The sequence below is a fragment of the Jaculus jaculus genome, chromosome 4 (assembly GCF_020740685.1).
Source record: "Jaculus jaculus isolate mJacJac1 chromosome 4, mJacJac1.mat.Y.cur, whole genome shotgun sequence".
NCBI lineage: Eukaryota > Metazoa > Chordata > Mammalia > Rodentia > Dipodidae > Jaculus > Jaculus jaculus.
This window is the reverse complement of record NC_059105.1, coordinates 147,538,250-147,564,191: the sequence shown is the minus strand read 5'-3', so window position 1 is coordinate 147,564,191 and position 25,942 is coordinate 147,538,250. Positions and strand designations below refer to the sequence as shown.

General features: G+C 35.3%; 1 protein-coding gene across 2 annotated transcripts in view; it reads right to left on the bottom strand.

Moving 5' to 3' along the window:
* Positions 1-25,942, bottom strand: part of Epha3 (EPH receptor A3) — a 378,741-nt gene that overhangs the window by 54,764 nt on the left and 298,035 nt on the right. For both annotated transcript variants that reach the window (XM_004663303.2, XM_004663302.2), the window contains exons 8-11: positions 19,392-19,494; positions 18,664-18,731; positions 14,309-14,434; positions 7,965-8,150 (exon numbers count right to left, since the gene is read on the bottom strand). In XM_004663303.2, coding sequence (XP_004663360.1) covers positions 7,965-8,150; positions 14,309-14,434; positions 18,664-18,731; positions 19,392-19,494 — 483 coding nt within the window. The remainder of the gene's footprint in view (positions 1-7,964; positions 8,151-14,308; positions 14,435-18,663; positions 18,732-19,391; positions 19,495-25,942) is intronic.

Below are 25,942 nucleotides of genomic sequence, written 5' to 3'. Positions count from 1 at the left end.
ACAAAGTAGCTGTTACACTGCTGTACTTTATTAAGGCATTAATTTATTTATATTCCTTAACTATCATATCATAGAACCTTTTGATCTAGTAATATTAACGACTGTTATTGTTAACACCTTGAGGTTTTAGAATTTGTGTTTTTTTTTTCAAAATCTAAAGATTGATTTGAGAATTTTTAACAAGTGAAAGAATCACTTGTGCCTTAGACTATTTAACTTCTCCTGAACTCCTTTGCTCAGCACCCTGGATTGTAGCACAATGAACAAATGCATTAAATAATGAATGACCAAAAGGTATCCTGTGCACTCAATAGATTGTACTCCTTCCTTAATAAAGTTCTGAAAGAATAAATAATATGGTACCAAACTTCAGAACATGCTTCAAAGGTAGTCACAGACAGGCTGTGTCACAGGACCAGTTACTCCTGCGTCTGTGTACCACTCAGACCTTTGCTTATCACTGATTTCCTCTGGCTCTCAGCCTGATGGCCATTTCATTTCTCATTAGCATGTCTAGTAAATGTTTGGCAGGGGAAATAAAAGTAGCTAAAAAAATCAAACCAGTCAATTAAGCCACAACCCCGTGACCATTCAGAAATCAGATCAGCCTGCCTTTAACTCTGTCATTGAGGTATTTGTAAACACATCGGATATGATTGGCAAGTCTGAAAATGTGCTTTGCATTAAGTTCAAAGATATAGCTAACCAACTGTACAGACAAAGAATAGACAGAATAAAACATATCCTATGTTGGAAACAAGATTTTAACTTATTGTTTCCCTTGTAATCTTGATGAATATACCTAAAGGAAAAGAAATTCTGTAATAATGGTGACAATGAGTTTTAACAAGCATTAAATTGAAGTGGGAAATTACAAAATGCCAGCTCATCTGCCTATTATGCAGTGTGTTAGTGCTGGAGTGAACTTTGATTTACAAATGGCACACTCTACTTCCTCTTGGCAGGGAGAGCCTTTCAATGCCCTGAGGGACCCCAAGATGTATTTGAGCATACAAACTAAGCTCATTGAAAGTACTGTTCTATAACTTGCTGAAATAAATCTCTAGTATATGAACCAATGAAATTTCATAGCAGAGTTTTACTTTTGTTTTTAAATTGATTTATGAATATAGAAAAAATGATGACTTTTCAATTTCAGAGTAAGGGATGTAAAATAGTCTGTTAATAATAAGCTCTTTCCTCCAGTATTCCCCAGGAACTACAGATCTTAATAATCATTTAAACATTGCTTATTGTCCAGAAATGTGATTCAATATATATACAAATTCCATAGCAGGCACTGTGTGCTTCACCACAACTTTCTACAACACATTTTCTTTCAAGGGAAGAGTAGAAGCATGTGATATCGTAGTGAAATTTTATTTTAAAATTTCAAATGTTAGTGTCTTAAAATACTTATACTCAAATATTTTACCAATATTAAATATTAAGATTTTAAAACTTAATTCCTTTTCTAAAGGAAATGCTAGAGCCTCCTATTAACAATAATAGTTGTGTCTAATAGCCTATAACTTATTTCCAAAACTTTTAAATACTTTTTTAAATCTTTTTTTTTTTTTTTTTATTTAGACAGGATCTTGCTGTATATTCATGGCTGCCATAGAAATTTCTGTGTTTGTTTTTCAGGTTGGCCTGAACTCATGGCAATCCTCCTATCCTGGTGCTGAGATTAAAGGCATGCACCACAAGGTTCCTTAAGCATACATTGGCCCATTTATGTAGTTTAAAATATAAAAATCACCAACCTTAGCAGCTAATATTTGTTAATGAGAAATATGTGATCACAATTAGGGAGAACAAAGTAAGGAACAGAAAAGAAAATTTGCCAAAATTTACTTTACATGATTCCAAAGATAGATTTGTCCTAGTTTGAAGATTTAAATTACAATATTTTCACAATAACTTTTTTACACATTATACATGATTAACTGATAGGGATGTTGCAATAAGCTGAATTATGTTAGTATGAAAATTAGTATTTATTCATAAGCGGAGAGAAAGAGAAAGAGAAAGAATAGAAAGAGAGGGAACAAGAGAGAGAGAGGATAGGCTGACCAGAATCTCTTGCTGCCAAAAATGGACCCCAGAGGCATGTGACACTTTGTGCATGTGGCTTTGTGTAGGTACTAAGAAACTGAACTCATGCTGGTAGTTTTTTTTTATAAACAGTACTTTTAGCAATTGAGCCCTCTATATAGCCTTAGCTTATGTTTTGAGTTTCTCATTAAATCATTACAGAAATACAGATATGAGCCAGTGGAAGCAGGGGGTAACTCTACTGGTCTATAGTTCTACTCCTTCCAAGCAGTAAGCCAGTGACAATGCATAAGAATTTGTTTGTTACTGGAGATTGGCTAACGATGTCTTCCTTAACAATATGAACCCTGTCTCTAAGTTTTCCTTAACCATTGAGGCTTTCAGTCTTAACACATTGAATCTTTAAATTCAGTTGTTATTGAAGTTTTAAAATTAATTTATGCCTAACCTGAAGCAAAATATATTGGGAATGATCACCACCAGTGTTACTATCTTTGAAGTAAAGACATACACTAAGTTCACATTGCATCCATAGATCATAGGACACATTAAACCCTAGGCTTAATGACTTTACCAATCTGAATGCTCCCATACCATTTTCCAAAGTCAATATTATTTTTAAGCCTTTCAATCTTTCTACCCCTTATTTTTTGGTTAAACACAGTTTAAGACTATTAATCTGTTACTGAATTAAAGTGATGATACCGTCTTCATCCTACTATAAAAGAAGCATTGTTGATGCTTTACTCTAATATGACATTTGAACAGTCATATTAGTGACACTTGAAGGATTGCTTGCTTTTGTTTTGGTGGTATTGACATGTGTTTATCAAGCATATATTTTCTTTTTCTTCTTTTGAGAAGTTACTATATGTTTAAACTAGTGCTCTGCAATTGTCAGTCCTTAGATATGCAAATAACTCTAAAACAAATTTTTTTAAGCTGAATTTAATCTTTCAAGATACCAGAAAACCTTTCTATTTATATAAGGGATGAAATCATACAATTCCTTTTAATTCAGATGTAACCATACAAGAGATATAAGTGTGCATTAATCAATAGCAGGAATTATTTAAGTATGTAAAATATCATTTCCTTCTATATTTTTGCCCTAAAACATATTGAGAGATGTTCCTAACTTTGTTGATATTGACATTACCAATAGTTGTGCAGTGAAATCCATTCATTAAAGTGCAATCATGAATGTATGATAACAAAGAGGTGTGGTCATCATTGCCAAACTCTATTATTCTAATAAACTATTCTTACAATTAGTAAGACAAATACATTGTCTGTAGAGATGATGACATGAAATATAGTTCCATGGATGCAAGTTCAGATGAACATTTTTCAGAGGGAAGCAAACCAAAGTAAGGATTTACCATTGTCACTAAAGCAATGTATCTTATTCTAGCTAGATTTCTTCATTTTATGTGAAAGGAATAAACAGAAGCAAACAAACAGGTAAGCATTTATCCAGCCTGAGTCTCCAATGAGATCATATGCTATAATGAATCCTTTAATGTTTTGAATACAATGTGAATTCCTCAAAAATATGGGATTACAGTTGAGTTGTGCAGTATCTTAATTTTTTGTTTTTAATTTCCAGAATATAATTCCATGACAAAATTTATCAGTCTTATTTCATAAAATTGCCTCTATTTCACTGGGTAAAACTTTTAGCATTGGTAATTATTACTGGAGCCTGCACATCATTTAACTAATAGTGTGATAGCAGAAATATCAAACATTTGCTAAAGACAAGTTCCATCCTTTTGAACTTCAACTGAAATTGATAACATATGTTAGTTCCTAGTTCTGAGCAGAGACTGTACCCTGGCTTTGGGTTACTTTCAAGATCAGAGAAACTTTATCACCTTCTCTTGTTTAAGAATATCAGACTCAAAGTGAACCATTAAAATTGTTTATGGTTCAACTCAAATAAATGAAGAAGTAATGATTATATAAAGGGTTTTCTATAAATGATCTGAAAATGGCATATTGATATAGACCCAGTGGTTCCAAGTGCATTACATTAATGTGAAAGTGAATGACCTTTGAGAAAAAGATTAAAAAGGACCTTTTTCTAAGTATTTTATTATATTCAATAATAATCTTCTATACACAGAGATTATCCAGTAATCTTTTATACTCGACCTGAAGTGGTACACTGTTATTTGACATAATCTTACCTGATTTTTAATGTATCTGAAAAGACTTATGTATTGCTGTTAATTCAGTGGTACATCTTAAGTAGTTAAGCATCTGTAATGGTTTAATTTACAAGAGGTCTCATAATGAATAAGGATGACTTTGAATTTGATTTCTAAACAACAGATTCTTAATTTAAATGATGATGTGCTTGTTTTCCCTGTACAAATTCAATTTCTGTTGCTCAGTGGGTAAGAACACTTGTTAAGCAAGATTAAGGACCTGGGCAACCACGTCTAAAGCTAGTCAAGACCACACACTTCTGTAACTCCAGTGACAATGAGATTGTATACGTCAGGATGACTAGGGCCCCCAGGTCAGACAGTCTGGACAGTCTGACTGAAAAATAGCACAGGCTCCAGGTTCAGTGAGAGGCCCTATCTCTGGCAAATAAGACAGGGAAACAACAGAGAACATCCGACATCCTTCTCTCAGCTTTGCTCACATGCTAACAGAAAGCATGCACTTGAACACACATATGTATATACCACATGCACACACTACACATAACATGCAAAACTAATTGCAGATCTGAATTAGTACATGTGGGTATGTGGGTATGTCCTACATTGGTAGATTGCTTTAGAAGTGAAACACTGTTAGAAAACAAAATCATAGAAGCAGAATAGGTGATTTCTATATGTTTTAGGTTATTGTCAGATGTATTTCCTCTGTGTTGTTATAAAGTACCAGATTTATAGCTTTTAAACATGCCACTAAAGAGCTCAAAACCTAATTCTAGGCCTATTGTGTTCACAATGTATTAAATGGCTGGGATTTATAGAGTAAGATTTGGCAGTTTCTTACATAGTTGACCAGAGAGTTATAATAAGTTTAGAAGTTTCACTCTAAAAAGACAGTGTAATCCACACTAGATTGTTACAGAATATGACTTAAATAAGATGTTTAACATATACAACCTTTTTTTTTTTTTTGGTTTTTCAAGGTAGGGTCTCACTCTAGTTCAGGCTGATCTGGAATTCATTATGTAGTCTCAGGGTGGCCTTGAACTCACAGGAATCCTCCTACCTCTGCCGCCTGAGTGCTGGGATCAAAGGCGTGTGCCACCACACCCAGCTCAATCTAAATTTTTTAGAGATTATTTTTTCATGAATATTTTTTTCTAAATTTTATTTTTGATTTGGAGATTATTCTATAGATTTCTTTTGTTACCATAACTCATATTTAGTTAATTCATTTTATATATAATGAAAATTTATTAAGTTGAAGTGAATTGGCAAACAGCATAATCTAATGGGTTACTTTTGCTAATTCTTAGCACTAGAAGGAAAAAAAAAAAAACATACATGTGGGGTAAATTTATAGAACTTCAGCCAGTTTCAACTTAAACCCAGTATTTCATTTGATTGTGACTTTTACCTACATTTTTTAAAATTTCAAATTAGGTGTGGATTCTGACCAAGCTAAATGTACTCATTTTTTTTTCTTTTACACCTTTGGTGAAGCAGTGTATAGTTGAACTTAGTGGGGAAATGCTTTTAATTTAATGTTATTGAAGACCAACTGATTAGAAAACACTCCCTCCACTTTCTCTCCCTCCACTTACCTACTCTGCTTTTTATCCCTTTATCCTTCATTCTCTTCTCATTCCATTCCTATATTGCCCCCTATTTCCTGCCCTGACATAACAAATTAGTGTTTGTCCTCACATATTGGGAAGCTATTTACTGAGAAACAGGGTCTTTGTAATCATGCCTCTGCCCTCCTTGAATGATTATATCTTGTAGGTTTCAAAAATTATCCATTTTATCCAACATTCTCAAAATAAGGTTGCTTTGGTATGATTGAGATTTTTTAAGAATCAAGAAACTAAGTTAACTAGAATATAAGCATATGACATGAAAAATCTAGATTTGTCCATAGATACAGAGATGAAATTGACACAGATTCTCAGTGTTAGTAGCAATTTCTACTTTCACAAGAGCGAGCCTGATGCTCTAAAGCTGTCTATACAAATGTAGCAATCAATGACCGTTAACTAATTCACATAGCAGTTAGTGACAATGGAATCATGTCATGGAATTAAGTCAAGAAAATAATAGGCACTTCATAAAGTAAAATGGTAAATTGTAAAAATTGAGAGCTAGAAGTCTGTAAATTACAAATGAAGTCTCTCTGCCTGGTATGGCTATACCTATAAAGAACGACCAGTTGATAATGGATAAATAGAACTAGAATTTCAGGGACTTTGGATAGTGCTAACTCTGTAGACACAGACACCATGTTCTTTTCCTAAAAGAACAATGCAAGCATGCATTTTCACAATCTTTACTAATGCTATCAGGGTTGTTATCAATTGCCAACTAAAACATAAAAGAATTCATCAGAAAAAAAAAAACATGACTATTAATAGCGCCTAACAATAACAAGTATAGTACTTCTTAAAAATTTAACATGGGTATATATTTAAATTATCCCACATGGTTAAGTTCTTAATTCTCTTTCCTTTGTATAAAAATTCAAAGGGATAATGTGGTGTATTTCAATTACACCATGATCTGGCAAAGAAGGAAATGCCTTTTAAGCCACACTAATATGAGAGGAGGTACCAGTGCCATTTGGAAAGGGCAGCTTGTAATGTTAAAGAAAAATAACATTGTGAAAAACATAATGAGTAATGCCTGTTGGTAACCATAGAGTATGTAAATGTGGTGCCAGTGAATTACACCCTAAAGGATGCCAAATTTTCTGCCATATGTTGTCTTTCACTGTGAGGATTCTGCTGCCAATTCCACTTATTCTCCATCCCATGCTCCAAAATTATGAGAAAAAAAATAAAAAAAGAAAGAAAGGCTGGGTGTGGCGGTGCACGCCTATAATCCCAGCACTCGGGAGGCAGAGGTAGGAGGGTTGCCATGAGTTCAAGGCTACTCTGAGACTACACAGTAAATTCCCAGTCAGCCTGGGCTAGAGTGAGACAAAGAAAATCCTAGAGAATCCTCAAGAAGTTTTCATTGGGAATAGAGCCAAAGAAATCACAGATCTGCACTACGAGATCCCTTTAACTTGGCTGGAGAAACTATGATGGATATAAATTCTGGTCTCTGTGATGGGCTTTGAGCCAGGGCTTCCCCAGAACAAGCAGGAATCCACCAGGACCCTACATCAGAATTATGTGAAATCCACTGAGAAACAAAGAAAAGTCTTGTGTCACCTGGGATCATAATTTTATATTCAAATGCTTTCCCAAGGTTCCTATATTTTTCCAAAAGTTGGGGGACAAGGTGCAAAGATTTGGGAGCTTAAACCAGGTTGGTAAGCAATAAAAGAAAAAGAAGCTAGTTGAAAGTTCCTGTAAAAATGAAATTTCCCCTCAAAACTGTAAGCCAGAAATTAATACTTTCCTTTCATTAAAAAAATCAGTCATTTTTTTGGTGCTATTCTATATAAGAGAATGCTTTCCACTTGTCTCTTTATGAAGATCTTTTAATATGCATATCTTTATATACTTCAGCATCCACCTCAATGTCTAAAATGAATGCATAAAGACTTTTTTACCATGTATATCAGTGCTGAGATTTGCTCTATTGTCAGAGAAGCACATATTAATCCTAAACGTCTATCACAATAGAAGATTCTCAAGAAACAAAAGATCCAACTTCTTGAATAACTGCACTTGAGTTTAAACAATGTCTACGCAGCATACACAAAGCAGGCCCTGTGACTTCACTTACTTTTTGTAACCACTCCTTCTAGTCGAATGATATTGGGGTGGTCAAATTGCCCCATGATGCTTGCTTCTCCCAGAAAATCTCTCCTTTGTTTTTCTGTATAGCCCACCTTCAGGGTCTTGATAGCTACGGAAATCTCCTTTTTGGAAGGCAGTTTTAAGCGACCACTGCAAACCTCTCCAAATTCGCCTGTTAGAATATAGAGCAACCAGAAAATGTAAGGAGTTATATAATAAATGAATAAAAAGGAAGCAACTACAACCTTTAAGTAATTGCATTAAAATATTTATTCTTTGGACCTTCAAGATGTACTCTGTAGACCTAAAAATTATTTTGTAAAACAGTAATATGAGACTTCCTAGAAAACCTAGGCCATTCACATTCTATAGGGACACGACCTTGTGAGAAACTTTACATATTTTAAAGCATGAATATGTAATATGTAAGTATAAGAGGAAAGTACCAAGAAGCATCTATCAGGCTTTGTACCATTTTTTTCTAATAGCTAACATTACTTCAAGGTAATTAACAGGCCAGCCCTGATATTATGGTTTAACCCTGGATTAATCTCAGATGTTTTAACTATTCTGTTTATACTACAAAGGCCAACTTGGTTATGCACTTAGACTCTCTGAGAATGAGAATATAAGCATCTGCCACCAATTCATTTTATTAGAGAATTGGTTTGTTTTACTATTGACACAATTGCCATAAAGTTTTCCAGGCTTCTGGGAGGACAATAACAGAAAAATACCAAATTAAACACACAAATATTCACTGTGGCAATATTTTTTTCAGATTTAATAACAACAATAACAAAGCTATCTTGAAATCTTATATAATACAGAAATTGTTAAAGATGAAGTATTAGTGACTTTAAAATATGCTAATAGAATTGACTTGGCTTCTATCACCAATGTGCCCATGACTGCCATCAAGTTATGCTGCCCACACAATGTTTTTCCACCTATCACATGCATTACTGGATCCTTTTTGTACCACCTTTCAAAAAAAAACCAAAAAACAAAAACAGCTTCTATAACCTAAAAGGTGATTAACTTCTGAAATATTTTAGGATTAATTATGTGGCTTTTTTTTTCTCTATGGTATTTTTGTGGGCTCCTGTCCCTGTGAGTTGTCTGAATCTCATACCCAGCTGTGTCAGCCAGACAAAAGTAAAATGATCCTCTAATTCCCTTTTCAAAAGTGGTTTGACCCACGCAACTACCTATTAATTTGCCAACTATGTGGAAACCAAAGACTTGCCTCTCTCTGAGATACTTTATGCACCCCTGACCTGACCCTTCCTGAGGAATCCCATTATGTTGCTGTCTCCAAAACAATGAGATATGCTGTAACTTGCCAATATCACTTAAATTCCAAAATAACAGTCTTGTGTATTGACTTAACATGTGTCATTATCAACTGTCAACTGTGCCACAGATGTCTCGAAATGTGGACAGATAAAATGGTGGCGAGTAAAGGAGAACTAGTCCTTGTCTTCTGGGAAGAAGAGAAGGTAATGATGTCTGCAGCTCCTATTGTTTGTCTAGATTGTAAGAAGAATCAGGGAGCAACATTTGATAAAGCAAGTTGGGTTTGCTAAACCCACATCAGAATGTCACTATAGACATGAGGATATTGGGAAATGTCATGTTAGAATTTTCAGCAAGCGTACTCTTTCCTTTCATGGGGCTATCTTAACATTGCCAGAGAGCTCCAGTTCCCTTTGTGTAAACATTACATTCGAACAAGTCATAAATAGTACCCATAATGTACTTTAATTTTCTGAAGAAAGTTCTGTCATTCTCATGAGTCAACATGGTACAAAGGATCATGTTTTAAATTCGGATGCCTTCACCACTTAATGACAAATCACTTGTTGGTTTATAGGAAAGATAGCAGAGTTGTGGCTTAGAGCCTGAACCCTGGTGCTACACCGCTTAAGGCCTAAATATTACTCTGTGACTTATTAGATTTGTGACTGTAAGGAAGTGCTTTTCTCTCTGTGTGACTTTGCTTCCTTACATATGTCATGGATATACAAATTGTGTCGATTTTGTAAGACCATCATAGAGATAAAGCCATTAAAGAACTTAAGGTACTTGAAATAGGGTCAAATCTATACTAAGTAGTACCCTTTAGTTCAGACCTCTAAGTTCAGACCTACCTTAAGAAGTACAGAGTATGAACCTACCTCTTAATAGTTTCCGTTAAAATAAAAAATAAAAATGAATACAAATATGCCTTACAACTGCCAAAATCTATGTTAATGTAAGGAAAAGCCATACTAATGTTGGTAGATGAACCTGCTCATGCCATATTGGACAAGCGGCTGTTATATTTTAAAAGTGAAATTTAAATAAAGTGTTTTAGGGGATGGAAAAGTCACTAGGTAATGAGGACTAGCTGGATGAAGGGGTTCACTTGTAGTTGATGCCAACACCAGTCTGTTGCTGATTCATGTTTGGGAAGCTGAGAGCAAGCAGCCTCGAATGCCTTCCCCCACAGCCTTGGACCTCTCCTGCTGCTATCCCTTCCCTGCAATGATGGACTGTGTCTTCAAACCATGAACCAAAGTAAATTCTTTGTTCCTTAAGTTGATTCATGTCAGATATTAGGGTATAGCAAACAGAAAAGTAACTGTCTTAAAAAATTTTAAAAAATATTTCATCTATTATTTATTTATTTGGCAGAGAAAGAGGGAGAGAGAGAGAGAGAGAATGGGCACACCGTAGCCTCCAGCCTCTACAAACGAACTTCAGATGTATGTGCCCCCTTGTGCATCTGGATAATGTGGGTCCTGGGGAATCGAATCTGGGTCCTTTGGCTTTGCAGGCAACACCTTAACCACTAAGCCCTCCCTCCAGCCCATAAATTCCTTTTATAAGAGCACCTCACTAAGAACATTAAAGGTCAGAGTCCACATTTCATGTGAACCAATTAAAAATTCTGTGTTTTAAGTGAAATACTTGTATAACTACCTTTAATAGATAGATTGGAAAATTTCCAAGATGTAACAATTTTGTGCTTAGCCTAAGATGACATCGAAATCACACACGTGGTAGGAGTGGAAAGAATGTTAAGAGTGGTAAGATAGGAAGTGAGGCTTTGGGATGCTGTCTTCTTGATGTGACAAATCTGAGACACGCATGAACTTACAACAGAAGGGATTTCCTGTACATTACTATGCCTGTCAATATTTCATCACAAATGAGGGAGCGGTCCACGAGACACCACCACACCTCTCAGAGTAAATGGTGGCAACTAATGATTACTGGGAAGTGGAGAAATCATGTCATTTAGTGCAGCAGCCACTGGAGGATTGGTCATTATATAGCAAATACCCCCTCCCCACCTGCCCATGTTTTCCCAAGGGACCCTGACTAAAATCAGTGGGTCAAAACCAACAGACAAGGCATGGAAATAGGATGAGTATTTAATGGGAACACAGTGGTTTTAGTAGGAGGGAAAGCAGAAAGAGGGAAGGCAGGTGAGAGAAATGGAATCAAAATGCATTGCATGTATATACAAAAATATCAAAACTTAATTTAAAAATGAAAAACTATAAATTCCTGATTCTACATTCTATATTTGCTACTGAAAAACCCTGTGAGTCAAGGTAATCTAAAATTGGGCATGAGTAATATATTGAATTCTTCCAGAAGTGTAACTGTCCTTGCTAGTAGCCACAAACACAATTGGCACAGCAAGCTTGATTGGCCTTAATTTTACAAATAAAAAATATTACCTATAAAACCTTGAGGGCAGGTTGTACCTCAAATCATATATATTTAAAAATGAGAGGAAGGATCTTGTTTAGTCCTTAAAGAATATGTAGAATGACTGTGTCATGATTTTGTCTAAGAAGGCCTAGGCTTCTCTTATGGACCAGATACTGTGTCTTGGATATCTGGCTCTTACAATAATATATTCAGATAACATATTCTGCAAATGTAGAGAGCTTCAGATTCTAGGATCATGATGCTATAGTCTGGCCTACTGGACACTTGCAGAGCATGTGCTTTATTTCTTCTTCTTAGCACACTCCAGTTGAGTGTGTGAAGCCCTTGTGCTGCTTGAAACACTGAAGCATCCATGCTAGAAAATACTCTACTCTGTGGGGCAACCAACACGGCTCACTCAGAAACCTTCCTCATCACAGAACTGGCCCCAGAGCAGGACTATACCCCTGAAACTGCGGAATCCACAGATAGCTATCACCCAGGCACTAAACTACCATTGCTGTTTGAGGAAAGGGCATACCTTCAAGTCTTTCTTTGGGAGCAAAGAGTACTTGTACTAGCTCCTTCTTTTGGATGATAGTTTCATGCTTACTACTTCTAAGAAGAAAATCGTTAAGAAAATCAGATGAAAGTTTTAGACAATTGTCATTTTATTTTGATAATAAATATTACTCATATTATCTTGTTTTTATAGTGAATACTATTTGAATATTAAATGCTGCTTTCCCAAAGCTGGAGCTGGGAATCAAGTCAGAACTATATAAAAAAATGAGTCCATTACCAAGCTCCCACCAGTCACAGGCTGCAAGAGGGCCTACACCTATTAAATTCTCTCTAAAAAACAAAGGTTATCCCATTTATCTAGCACTAACTTCACTCTCCTTTGGAGAATTTGCTTCTCTTTTGGATGGATGCAGATTCTAAGAAGAGAACCAGCCCATCATACCTCAAAAGGGCCCCAGTTGAAACTAAGAATAATTGGGGAAATGAGTAAGAGTGCTGCTTTTTTGGTGAACCTGATACCAGCCCAAGCATGAAAGAGATAGACACAGAGAACAATCAACTCCTACCAAACCAGATATCCAGAGACGCAGAGGCTCCCAAGACCTCATCACTGAAGCAGACCTAAAATGAACCTAACATGGCTCAGGGAAATTTGTAGAAGAGGAGGCAGAAAGAATGTCAGAGCCACACGTTGGGTCATGATACACAGAGACATTACCTCTTCCCTGTTATTGATGGCTAATCCCACAATGCATGACCCATATTCCCCAACGAGCAGGTCCCTGCAAAGGTGGGGGGGGGGGTTGGGCAGGAAGGAGGCTAACAATGGAATCAACTTGACTGTATACACTGAGTACAAAACTAATAAGAAAATTTCTGAAATGCTCCTTTGGTGTATACAAATAGCATTGGCTTAAAAAGATGGCTTAGAGGTTAACGAGCTTGTCTACAAAGCCTAAAGACTCATATTTGACTCTCCAGGTCCCACGTAAGCCAGTCACACAGTGACACAAGTGTGCAAGATTTGATATGCACACAAAGGGGTGCATGTGTCTCAAGTTCAATTGCAATGGCTGGAGGCCCTGATGTGCCAATTCTCTCTCTCTCTTACTCTAGTATAAATAAAAAAAGGCAGTCTATTGGGCTTGCCTCAAAAAAAATAGTATCATTTACATGAACATCTGTATGAAGAAGAATCAGTCATAAATATACAAGGATGGTACTTGAAGAATCTTTGATATGATCGGTTATGCATAATTCAATGAGCTAGTTTTCTGTCCTTTACTGTCATTGTTGCATCAATATAATTAGTATTTTTTTTGAGAACAACATTAAAGGCTAAGTTCATGTTACAAATTTTTACTACTGAGTATAGAAGTTTTATCTTTGAATTCAAGGTTTATCACTATGCATACTGACAAATATTATTGATATTTTTATGTGTAAGTATGTAAAAAATGTTACTGAAATACATACCTCAGTTTTTATTTTAAAAAGACACCTTTCTGTAATCATAAAACAGATGCTTATTTATGATTAATGATTGAGTAAGTTAATGGATAGAATAGAAATATCTATATAAAGACAACTTTAGTAAAGCAAAATTACTAAATAATAAATGTTATTTTAAAAAAAAAACCACTGAAAACGGTATAATGAAAGTTATAAGATGTGTCAGGTATTTATTTTTGGTTTCCTTTTCTTTGAATTCCGCAGATAATTTTAAATTTGAAATCAAAATTTGCAATTGCTAGGCTTGTGTAAAGTGTAACAGACTTTGGATCCTTTATTCATATTTAATCACAGGACCAGCATTTAGCTACTGCTGCTGCCACCTCTGAAATTCAATAAATAAACCACAGCCATGGACTGAGAGTCTTGAAGTCTGGCACCTTTAAAATCATCCCATTGCATTCCACTAAATATTTCATTTATTTATTGTTTCTCTTTGATCATGAAATTGGGAGATGCCCCTTCCTGTAGCAATATGTATGAACATCAAAACTGAGCAAGCTCATGTAACATTCTTTTTCCCTATGTATTAGGTTAGGATTTATATGCTAGGTTGGCAGTAGGGTTATGAAGAACATTAGTTACCTGCTCCAACAACTTTGTCAATGGATATGTTAGAGGCATCCAATTCCTTAGCAAACTCGTGAACTGCTTGTGTAGGGTCCTCATATGTATGTGGATCAACATAAGTCCTGAGACCTGGAAGTTTTACTATTTGAAAAAGCAACAACAAAGGCATTATTGTAGCAAGATTTATAAAACTTTCACTTGGTAAATTTCACAGTAAAATTACAAGATTAAAAATTGTCTCGATGCCAATAAAGTGCATATCTTTGGTCTGTTCTATACTATCACGAAATCTGACAGTGATGTCCCATACAGACTTTTTTCAAGTTGCCCATGAAGACCCACAAGGAGGGAGCACAGTGAGATGTGATATCTGTGAACCCATTGCCAGAAAAGTAGACATCCAATAAAGTGGACTGAAGAAGAAAGATGATGAGGAATTGAGTGAGCACAGTAATTACTAATCCTAGCAGTAAGGCCACCATGGTAGCATGCATATCTGATTGTAGAAACACCCCATAAATCTATCACAGTGAAGCAGCTAATAATCAAAAATCCATGGAATTCTTTCATGACACAGAATAGTGGCTATAACTACAGATGAATTTATTCAAGCATATAAATAGATACACCCTTTTGGCACTACCTAAACCATATTGCTTCAAATGCAGTTAATCTGTTTATTATGCATTTATCATACATGCAGACCAATATATCACCCATGCACTGAAATTTTGTGTAGTTCTGTAACGTAACTAAAAGAAGTATGAGTATTGTTTACAAGCATTATAATGGTGCTGAGAAACTAAGTTCCAAACACAAATCCCATACATAACTTATTAAATACACAGCTACTTTATGCTAAATTTATTTATTAAATTATACTGATGATGAAAATATCTCATTGTATTCTATAATTAAAATGCCATATACAACACAACTAAATCATTTTTTATATCATTTAATTATTCTTAATATATTACTTATTAGGGAGAGAGAGAGAAAATGGGCATGTCAGGGACTCCTGCCACTGCAAGAAATTTGAGACACATGTGCCACATTGTGCATCTGGCTTTATATGAGTACCGGGGAATTGAACCAGCAGACATTCTAAGGAAGAGCTTATCTCCTTAGCCTGATGTCATTTAATTTTAATGAAATCTCTGTTATTTGAAAAATACTCATATTGAATTTGGAATTTCAATAAACTTCCTCTGAATAAAAACTAACTTCTTAAAAGAAAGTCCAAGAGCAGTTACATTTCATAAGCATTCTGTAACTTTAACGATAATTGCAATTTAATTCCAATATTATGCCTACTGATATTATTGAGAATGCTTTCAATTTTGATAGCATTGCCTTAGTATGGAACATGGATACTTGATACTTATCTATTTTTGTTTCATTACAACAAATTATTGAAGGACTTTTGAGTTTAACAAATAAAATCAGACACTATAGTTTACAATGTTCCTTTGTAATTGAAGAGACTCCCACTCAAAAGAATAACTAAACAGTTTAGTGGTGATCAGATGTTTTTGAGTTGGTTTTTCAGTGTGTATCATTACATACAGGTGTTTCTCCTGGGAGGCCATCAGCCCAAAAGGCAGTAGTAGGCTAATGATTCCAGGGTTTCACAATGTGCCTTGTCTTTGGATCTGATGGATCAGTTCTTATATATCTTTCATGTAAACATTATACCTTGCCATAAAAATAGATGGCAGAGACTGCCTTTAATCCAGAGCTCTATATCATTTGCTACCATTACACTAAAACAAATTTAAACTGCCCATACTGAGAGTCTGTTCCCTTTTGAAGAGAAAAAGACTAAGAAGATCTATTCATAATTTTATGCTTTTGATAAAAAAGTCTTATAAAGATTACCACAGAGTTACTAAAGTATGCTAGAAGGTAAAGACTTGTTAGAATCTTCTTGTTCATTTTAATAAAGTCTCTTCAGAATAATGATACTATGCTATAATTTGATTTGCCTCCTTTTATTAATAGTAAGGCAAAGAAGTCTAGCATTCCTCTTCAAGGGGAAAAATGACATTTTAAACATATAGTAAAATTGAACATTTTTGTTAAATGATTGTGAATATTTGATCTTGTTTAACTTTAGAAAACATAATATGGGATTTGCTGGCAAATCTATGTATGTAAAATATGTTGTCAGGAGCAATGTCTAAAAACTTTTAATGTGCACTGATTTAAAAAGCCTCCAAATGAGATTCAAATTTTAGAACCTACCTGGAGAAAGTAAGTGTTACTAACTAATCTGAAACTCCATCTAAAAATCAACTATGTTCATTATATTAATCAAACTAACATTTCTTCCATCCACATGTCATTTGTGGAAAAATTATAAATATAAACACCTCTCCAATTAAAATGTTCTGCTCACGATGTGTGCTTTGGCTGCTAATGTTTAACAGCTTACCACAGAGGTTCTGGGAATCAGGAGATTCAGGCTGCACAGCACATAATCCCTTCACACCAATAATTAAGGGCAACATGCAGAGTAACTGGGCTCTGTCATGAAAACCAGATAATAAACACATGTGCACGTGTTAAGCTGCACTACTTTACAGCTCATTCTGTGCAAACACAATAATTTACATTTCCATTTTACCAGCATGAGTTGCCCTCAGGACAGCAAAAATGTAAAAAGGTGCAGCCAGAGAGGGCAAGGGGATAGGATCTTAGGAGGTGAAACACATTTCTTTCCTTTTGAAGCAATATTATAGGATTTGTAACAAGACTGGAGGGAATAGTTCATAGCTAGAGCTTTTCACCGTAATACTGAATAAATGGTCTGAAATAAGCCAGCTGTAGTATTGAGAGGTAGAAAGTTTATGACATGCATGCAAGTCACTTTATGGTTCTGAAGAAAAAGTAATATGCGTGTCATTTTTGTTTATCATAAGGACATTGTGCACTGAATAAAAGTGTTTTAGCAAACTCCACCATTAAAAAAAAAAACAGTAAACTACAAGAATCTACTTAGAATTGGCAACAGACATTTATCAAAGTCCATATTCATAAGCCCTATAATTCCCATAAAAATAAACCAGCATGGTTGAGTGAAAAGAGACAATATTCACATCAATTGTCTACCTCAAACTAAAGGGATTTAATTCACAAGAATGTAGTTGATCTCAATAGTTTATGCATGGATATTAAGACATAGTTTTCAATCAGTGGGCCCATGAAAATTAAAAAGAAGAGACAAATATCTTGCAATTTGTTCATAAACTCTTTTTTTTTTTTTGAGTTGGTAAACTAACTACCCTGAATTGGTGTGATATAGGTATTAGGAAGGAAGGAAAAACATATAGGTGTTTTATTATGAAATGAACTTTGTATCACACTTCTATGAGATGAGTAGAACAAACACTGCAAATCCTGTGGTTTCTACATTCTACCAGCTTACAATTTACATTTGCAAAAATGTCTTCTCTGTCACTCTCTCCTCTGTATGTTTCCTGCTTGTGAGCAACAGGTAATCAATTTTTTTTACTTGAGTTATAATGTTATCAAGTCTGGATGGCCACAGTGAATGCCAAAGTAAACAGTACTTGCAAGTGTACAGCGGTGTCATGGAGGTTCTTCAAGGCACATGACCCAGAGTCTGGTCTCAGCCACTAACTCCATGAGAACACACTGTTCTTCCTAGGGCCACTGATTAGTACTATAGCCCTGAACTGAGCCAAAGTTCGGAAAAACAGACACATGGAATCATTTGTTTCACCAGAAAGGGCTGGGGTGGGGTGGGGGGTGAGGCTTTTTGCTAGATGTAAACACTTTGTTACCTAAAAGGGCATTTCTTTTAGAAAATATTAACAGAGGCTAAATTCGTTGGTATTAAAATGTTGAAAGTACTGGCTTGCCTACCAATTGGATATCATGTAACTCCAAAATAAACAATTTATTTTAAAAACTCTTTCCTGGTTGGATGACAAAATGAAGTAAGGCATTCCACATAAACAGAGGTTGTTTATATTTATTTGGCAGTGAGGAAAGAGAAAAGCCTATTTCGATTTTAGCAGAGCATTAGTAATAAGGAAATTGAAGATACGCTTTGCCTCTCAGCCATGCAGAGCTGACTATAGTTCTTGGGTCTCATCATGGGCATGATTTGAACATAAGCCATAGGTTACCCTTCACTTTAACTTAAGTATGCTGAAATGTAGCCATGTAAGAATTACTCAGGGCACAGCCATGACTTCCCTTTTCCTTCTGAAATAAATTTGATTTACTCTTTTTTCATAAAAGTACATTTGAATTATTTTTGTCAAGGGGAAGTCATCCAATCATAAATCAAAAACTGCTAAGACAAAAACATTAAAACAGACCAAAGTTCAGAAACTCACAATGACTATTCCCAAAGTGAAGTCTCTTTTCATCAGCACCATGTTTTGACTTGTTATAGCCACAGAACCTAGAGGCAAATCAAGGGGAAAGAACATATAAGGAGAGTGTACATAAAATTATTATGTATGCTTAGAACATGCAAAGCTCCCAAATATACTTTTTTCCTGAAAATATTAAATGCTTTAGTGAAAGCTTATTGACTTATTTCTAATTTCTCTGTAGAAAGCTCCTTTTCTTGGAGACACTGCAAAGCTGCCTAATGAGATATGTAGAGTTTCTTCCCCACTGTGCAACGCCTCCAGTTCAATTTTTATAATGGCCTTAGAATGTGTTTATAGTATTTTTAACAACTACTGTTGCAATGGATAAAGGGCAAAGTCTCCATTGGTAGTGATGAGTGCTCTGCACTTTTACCAGGGTTGGGGGTGAGAAGGTGTCAGGAAAATCTGGGGTTATTTTAAGATTGAGTGGAAAATTGGAAAAAGAAAGTGGAAATGAGAAGTTGAGGTCAAAAGAGAAATGTTATGTGTTAGGAAATGGTGGTGAGAATGAGTGGGTAAAAGAAAATGACAAAGAAGAGGGGGCAACATAAGACCCAGAGCATAATAAATGGGGGCTCTAGTTTATTAGCCAACATTTTTGAGCCCATTCTCTTAAAATATGAGCAGCAATTGAGGGCAACAAAGAAAGCCATAGACAACGTGGACAGCACTCAAAGGGAACTCACCTCCCAATCAGAACATAAATGACAACGGTGAGGAGGATAATCGCAACAGTGGCAGAGATGACAATCATCACTACTTGGTGATTTTCACCAGAGATGGAGAAAGCTGTGAAGGTGAAGAAAACCAATAAGAATGAAACTGGTATTAACCCCATGACACACATCTGTTCATATGGCAGAGCTTGTAAATTACATTCTGCTTTTAACTGAGTGGCAGTTTAAATGTCTAATACTGTACTGAAAGAATACATTGAATATAATAAAAGGCACTTCTCATAATTTTGTGTGAAATTTGTACACAAATAATTAATGAATTGAAGTTAACTACTCTATTTTGACATCAACAATAAATATCACATGAATGCCTACTGTGTGAAATATGCAGTCATGCTTTTTTTCTATTCAGACTGTTAAGAAATTAATTAGAAAAATCAGATGTTACCAGAGGAGTGCAGTTAACAGGTCAAGATTTTCCCACTATGGAATTATAAAAGCTTTTGAATTAACCTTCTTTTATAGCAAATACCTTTACCTCTATCTATATGTAGTTAAATGGTGTGTCACTTGTATCAATATGGAATAGTCTGGAGGATATCACAATAAGAAATGAACCAGGCACAGAAGGATAAATATTTCATGTTCTCACTTACATGAGGAATCTAATAAAAGTCCAATTTGTGGAAGCAGAAAGGAGTTTTGTGGTTACCAGACACTGAGAAAGGCGGTTAGGAATGTTGAAAAATAAACTAAAGGGTACCAAGTTTAGTTAGACAGGAGGAATAAGTTTCCAAACTTTCTACATGGCAAAGTAACCACTGCTATTAGAACATTATATATTTCAAAGTTTAAAAATCCTCCCACCAAAGATGTGTAAGATGATAGACATGTTAATTAGATTGAGTTAATTAAATTGATATAATCATCGTGGTATATATACAGGTATAACCTTATAATTGTTAAATATACACTTGTTATTTTGTTAGAATCAAATACAATTTTTAATTAAGAACTAATAAGGGATTTAATGCCTGGTGAATGGAGCTCAGAGCACCAACAAGCTCTCCCTGTATTTACTGACAATCATTCTTTAAGAAAAAGAAGCCAGCCAACATGGCCCAGGAGCCGGCTCTAACCAGCCCCCAGGATTGTTGTTCTTTTTAAGTATTTTTCAAGCTTAGGAAGATTTTACAATTTATAATCTGTGTAATTAGTCAAAACAACAACACTTTATGCTATGAAAATTCTATGAAATTCAAATTTTTGCGTATTTTATATATATATATATATATATATATATATATATATATATATATATGGCTTTATTTGAACACAGACACACAATCATTCTTTCTGATGATGGCTTAGATGTTACAGTGAGCAATATATCCATGTAGACTGTATAGGCACATAGACTAACATATTTTTCTGTGCCATTCCAGAGTAATTTTACTAAACTGAGTCTACTGAATCTTTTCAAATGTTACTGCACACACAAACCACAGAGAGGGGTTGGGACAAAGCAAGTTCTGATTCAGACATTCTGGAGTTGGTGCTCAGATTTGCACTTTCATTTGGTGAACTTTATAGATGAAAACAGCTTGTTGAAGTAACAAAAGATTGGACACACCTGAATTTCCCCTTGTCCTTTCTGTCTCCTGATAGCTTCTCATCTAGTCACCTCACCTCTCTTCATTAGTTTATATCTGTGCTTTTCTTCTGAAGTGCAATTAGAAATTACAACATGATATTTATTTTCCTTTTTTAAACTTTCACCTTGTCATGTAAATACCATTACACTGTGGCATTCTAATGTGTGGGCTCTTTCCTTGGTTATTTATCACCTTAAGGATAATTGCAAATAATAATTAGGGCATATAAAGCCATTTATGGTCAGTTTCCTGTCTGAAGATAGAGTACAAACTACTATGAGCTCCACACGCATCCCAACCTATAAGCCTTCTAAAATGAAGGGCCCTTTTCACATGCCTTATTTGCATGCATATTATTCTGGTGGTAAATGCTAACTGGACACATAATCAAACTATGAAAATGAGAAAGACAGAAAGAGAAAGAAAGAAAGAAAGAAAGAAAGAAAGAAAGAAAGAAAGAAAGAAAGAAAGAAAGAAAGAAAGAAAGATGGAAAGAAAGAAACAAGGAAAGAGAGATAACAACACTTAACCTGGTCATATCACAGTTTGGAAGATTTTCTTCCAAATATGTAGTGTTCAGGGGTACTAGAATGATATATGTGGTGCAAGATAAGAAACACAGCAAATAGCTTGATGTGAGACTCTTACACATCTGAAAAAAGAGCTTAGAGTGTGCCAGGAGGGCACATCATCATACAAACTATTGAAAGCACTTTATGGAGTGTAACTAGCAGGGATTGTTTATAGCACTGCCTGCTCCTGTCACGTGTGCAGATATTTCTACTGCCCAAACCCAGTGAAAGACAGCATCCAGATATGTGTTCTTCAGGATCCACCTCCAACTACAAACACAGGCTTTTGTTTTCCATGGGGACTGAACAAGGCAGAGGCAAGAATTCTGGAGACTGCGATTCTTGATTAATAAAGAAATATTTGCATGGGACCCCTTTACTCTGCTCTGCAGTTCCCCCATGGTGTGGCTTAGAGTGGTAGACCTGCATGGTAGTTGGAGGCTTTCCTCCTACTCTTCCAGGCTTTTCTCCACCTCTTTCCTTTGCACTGACACCAGACACATATCTCAATCTGAGTCTCTGCTAATCCACTTCTGGTCCATCATCTTTTAACTTCTCAGGTGTTTCCCCATAAAGCTCTTGTTCTGGAAATTACACCTTGGTATCTGCTTACCCTACATGTCCCACTCTACTATCCACACATCTATGGCTAGTTTCTAAAGCAGGTTTGCCAAGAGGTTAAAAAGTGTTCATAATTTTTCCGGGCGCTAACTTACTCTCCATTGGAGAATCTGCTTCTCTTTTCCAGATAGATGCAGATCCTAAGAAGAAAGCTGCCCCAACATACCTCAAAAGGGGCCCAACTGAAACTAAGGACAACTGGCGAAATAAGCAAGGGTGATGTTTTCCTGTCAACCGGATACCAGCACAAAGGGGAAGGAGATCAACGCAGAGAAAAATCAACTCCTACCAAATCAGAGAGCCAAAGCCTCAGAGGCCCCCAACACCTCAGCACTGAAGCAGACCAAAAATGAACCCAACATGGCTCAGGGAAATTTTGCGGAAGAGGGGGCGGAAAGAATGTCAGAGTTACATGTTGGGTCATGATTTGCAGAGACATTTATCATACCAATAACTGGGGGCTAACTCCACAATGCACGACCCATTTTCATTAACAAGGAGGGTCTAATGGGAGGGGGTAGATCACAGATGAGCCTAAATAATGGTACCAAACTGCCTGTATTTACTGAAAAGAAAACTAATAAATTAAATTAGAAAAAAAAAAAGAAAAAAAGTGTTCATAAGCCTATGATGACTAATGTTATGCATCTTTTATCAATCATGGAATTAAGCTAGGACTTATTGAAAGTTTATTCCTGTTCTAAAATGCACAATTAAATCAGAACATTTTTTGCTGAAATTAGTAAAAATAAGAATGAATATTATCAATGCATGCCACCACATAATTGTCTAACAACTTGATGTCCTGCTGACAATTGATAACTACTGTACTACTAAAAATTCAATTTGAATTTGTTCTCCTTATATTTAGTCACATCACATTTTAACCTATCCCACTCTTATTGCTGGCCATCTCTTCTTAAAGGAAAAACAGTTACATATTCATTATTGTGAGCAAAATGCCTAAATTTGTCCTAGTTTTCTGTATCACATAACTCAATTGTTTGAGTTATCAATAAGAGAATCCAAGTTAAAAAAAAATTAGATGTGTGTCAGACACATAGTAAGTTCTCAATCCATGTTACATATTTTAATATATCATTTTCCCAGTAAAACAATGCAAAAGAAGTCTGCTTCATATAAAAGTTCTACAATTTAGTACAATGCTCAGTATATAGTGATTCCATTCTACCCCTGTCAACCTGTCTCAATGATCACCCATAAGATGGGCCAAGAAATTAAAGTTGACTCATATCCACTCTTTAAAACAATGAGAAGGGGGCATGATGCATATATGTCCTTATTTCATTGCTTCTGGGGCTCATCTACTTTAGTAACATGCAATTATTTTTTCCAATTGTAAAGCTCTATGGTACACTATATACTTTTATTATTTGAATCTTTTCACTTTCGAATGATTGACTAGCAGTAGTTCATATTAAAAGAAATTCCTAATATAGTAGTGCTGGGGGAAGATGGGCCTCCCTGGTCTGCTTTCATGAATACATTAATGTCCTTATGTGCATGTTGTCTATATGTCACTTATATAATGTGCTCTCTATACACTCTCACTCCATTCCTATGTCAGGCACAACATTTACTCCTGCTATCCCTCCCATTTGCAACACAGGGAGATGCAATAAAATGCTTTTCAAGACACGAGACTCCAGTGCCTGTTTTTAGAACTTTTCAGTATATATGACTGCAAGTAATAATTTCTATTCTCTGTTTTCTTATCTTCTGATATAGCAGCACACACACACATAAACATACACACACTACATTCACACTGAATTATTATTCTATTGGATAATATTTTATGAATTATTGCTATTTAATGAATAAGAAATTTGATCAAATTAGGCATCATCTCACTGAATCCTCAAAATGATATTTGGAAGCTTGATGTGATTTTTGACTAGTTACCCATATAAAAGCTAATCATCTTTTGTTGTTGTTGTTTTCCTTTGTTGTTTGTTTGTTTGTTTGTTTTGAGGTAGGTTCTTGCTCTAGCTCAGGCAGGAATTCCCTATGTAGTCTCAGGGTGGCCTAGAACTCTCAGCAATCTTCCTTCCTCTGCCTCCCATGAGCCGGTATTAAAAGCATGCACCACCATTCCTGGCTCTCAATCTAATCATCTTTAAAGTCCTTGCTATTATCTTCTCATTCCTGTTTTACTTCTTTATAAAACTTAGTCTTAGACTCAATTTCTACTCACTACATGTTCCTGTATATAGTTCTATCTACCTTTCTGAATATGTCTGCTGTGGTGTGTGCTTGGAGTATGCTTGTAAAGGCTCATTTGTTGAACACTTGGTCCCTAGATGGTGTCACTCTGACCTAATCAGTGAATTAATTAACTGATGTGTTCATCGTTTTTATTATTGGGAGATGGTAGAGAGTAGATATTGAAGCTAGTTGATGGAAGTATATTAGTGATGCACTGTAGTTCTTCCTTTGACAGAAACTGCCTTTGTTCAAGGGCTGTCTTGTTTTTCCCAAGTCAGTGCTTTCTATGGATCTTATCTTGTCATTGCACGTGTATGTGTGTGTGTGTGTGTGTGTACCATATGATAATGTAGTATGTGATCATTCCACTGGATTGGGACTTCAATAGTACCAAATCATACCACTATGTGTCCTAGAGCATACATCACTGGAAGTAAAATCTTACATTACAATAGCTTACAGAAGGAGAATAAATGCAATGTTTAGGAGAATGCTTAGTGTACTGTCATAGAAATGTACAGGTTCTAGAATTGCATCAATACCTGCCAGCTGTGCAACTTTACTATGCTCTCTGACCCTCCATGCCCTCTACTCATCTATGAAATAGGACTGGTGATATGTGAAAGGTGTGACATAAAAGAATAAGAATATTTTAACAGCTTAACCTATACGCTTTACCATACTTCCTTATCTGCATAGACCATGATTAGAACAAGCTATCTAAAATTCCACCTCAAAAAAGTGTCATTAATTAACAAAAATTTGTGCTGTGAATGAAAATTCTCATAAAGTGTTTGATAATTAAAACTGGGGGAAATGGTAAACCCAACTGAATCTTTCTACATCTTCTAAATTTTAACATAAAACAATTACAACTTTTAAGTCTTCAGAATTTATATATATATATATATATATATATATATATATATATATATATATATAATTTATTTGTATATATAATTTATATATATATATATATATATATATATATATATATATATAATCACTTAGAAAATAAATGGAATGAAGCATAAATTGTGTATCCTCCAAGACAGAATTTTTATTATTACATTACCATTTCAAGTCTACAAATGTCTATGGTGAGAGCACATAAGTGTAAATTGATTCATTACAAAACTAACTCGGTACTCACATTAAAAAATATGTTCATTTTTATTTATTTATCTGAGAGCGACAGACAGAGAAAGGGGGGGGAGAAAGAGAAAATGGGTGCACCAGGGCCTCCAGCCACTGCAAACAAACTCCAGACGCATGCGCCCCCTTGTGCATCTGGCTAATTTTGGGTCCTACAGAATCGAGCCTCGAGCCAGGGTCTTTATGCTTCACAGGCAAGTGCTTAACTGCTAAGCCATCTCACAGCTCTACCCAGCATTTTATTTTATTTTTTTATGTACATTTAAATAGTTATTTCTTTTTGAGAGCAAAAGGAAGGGAGGCAAACAGAACAGTATTCCAGGGCCTC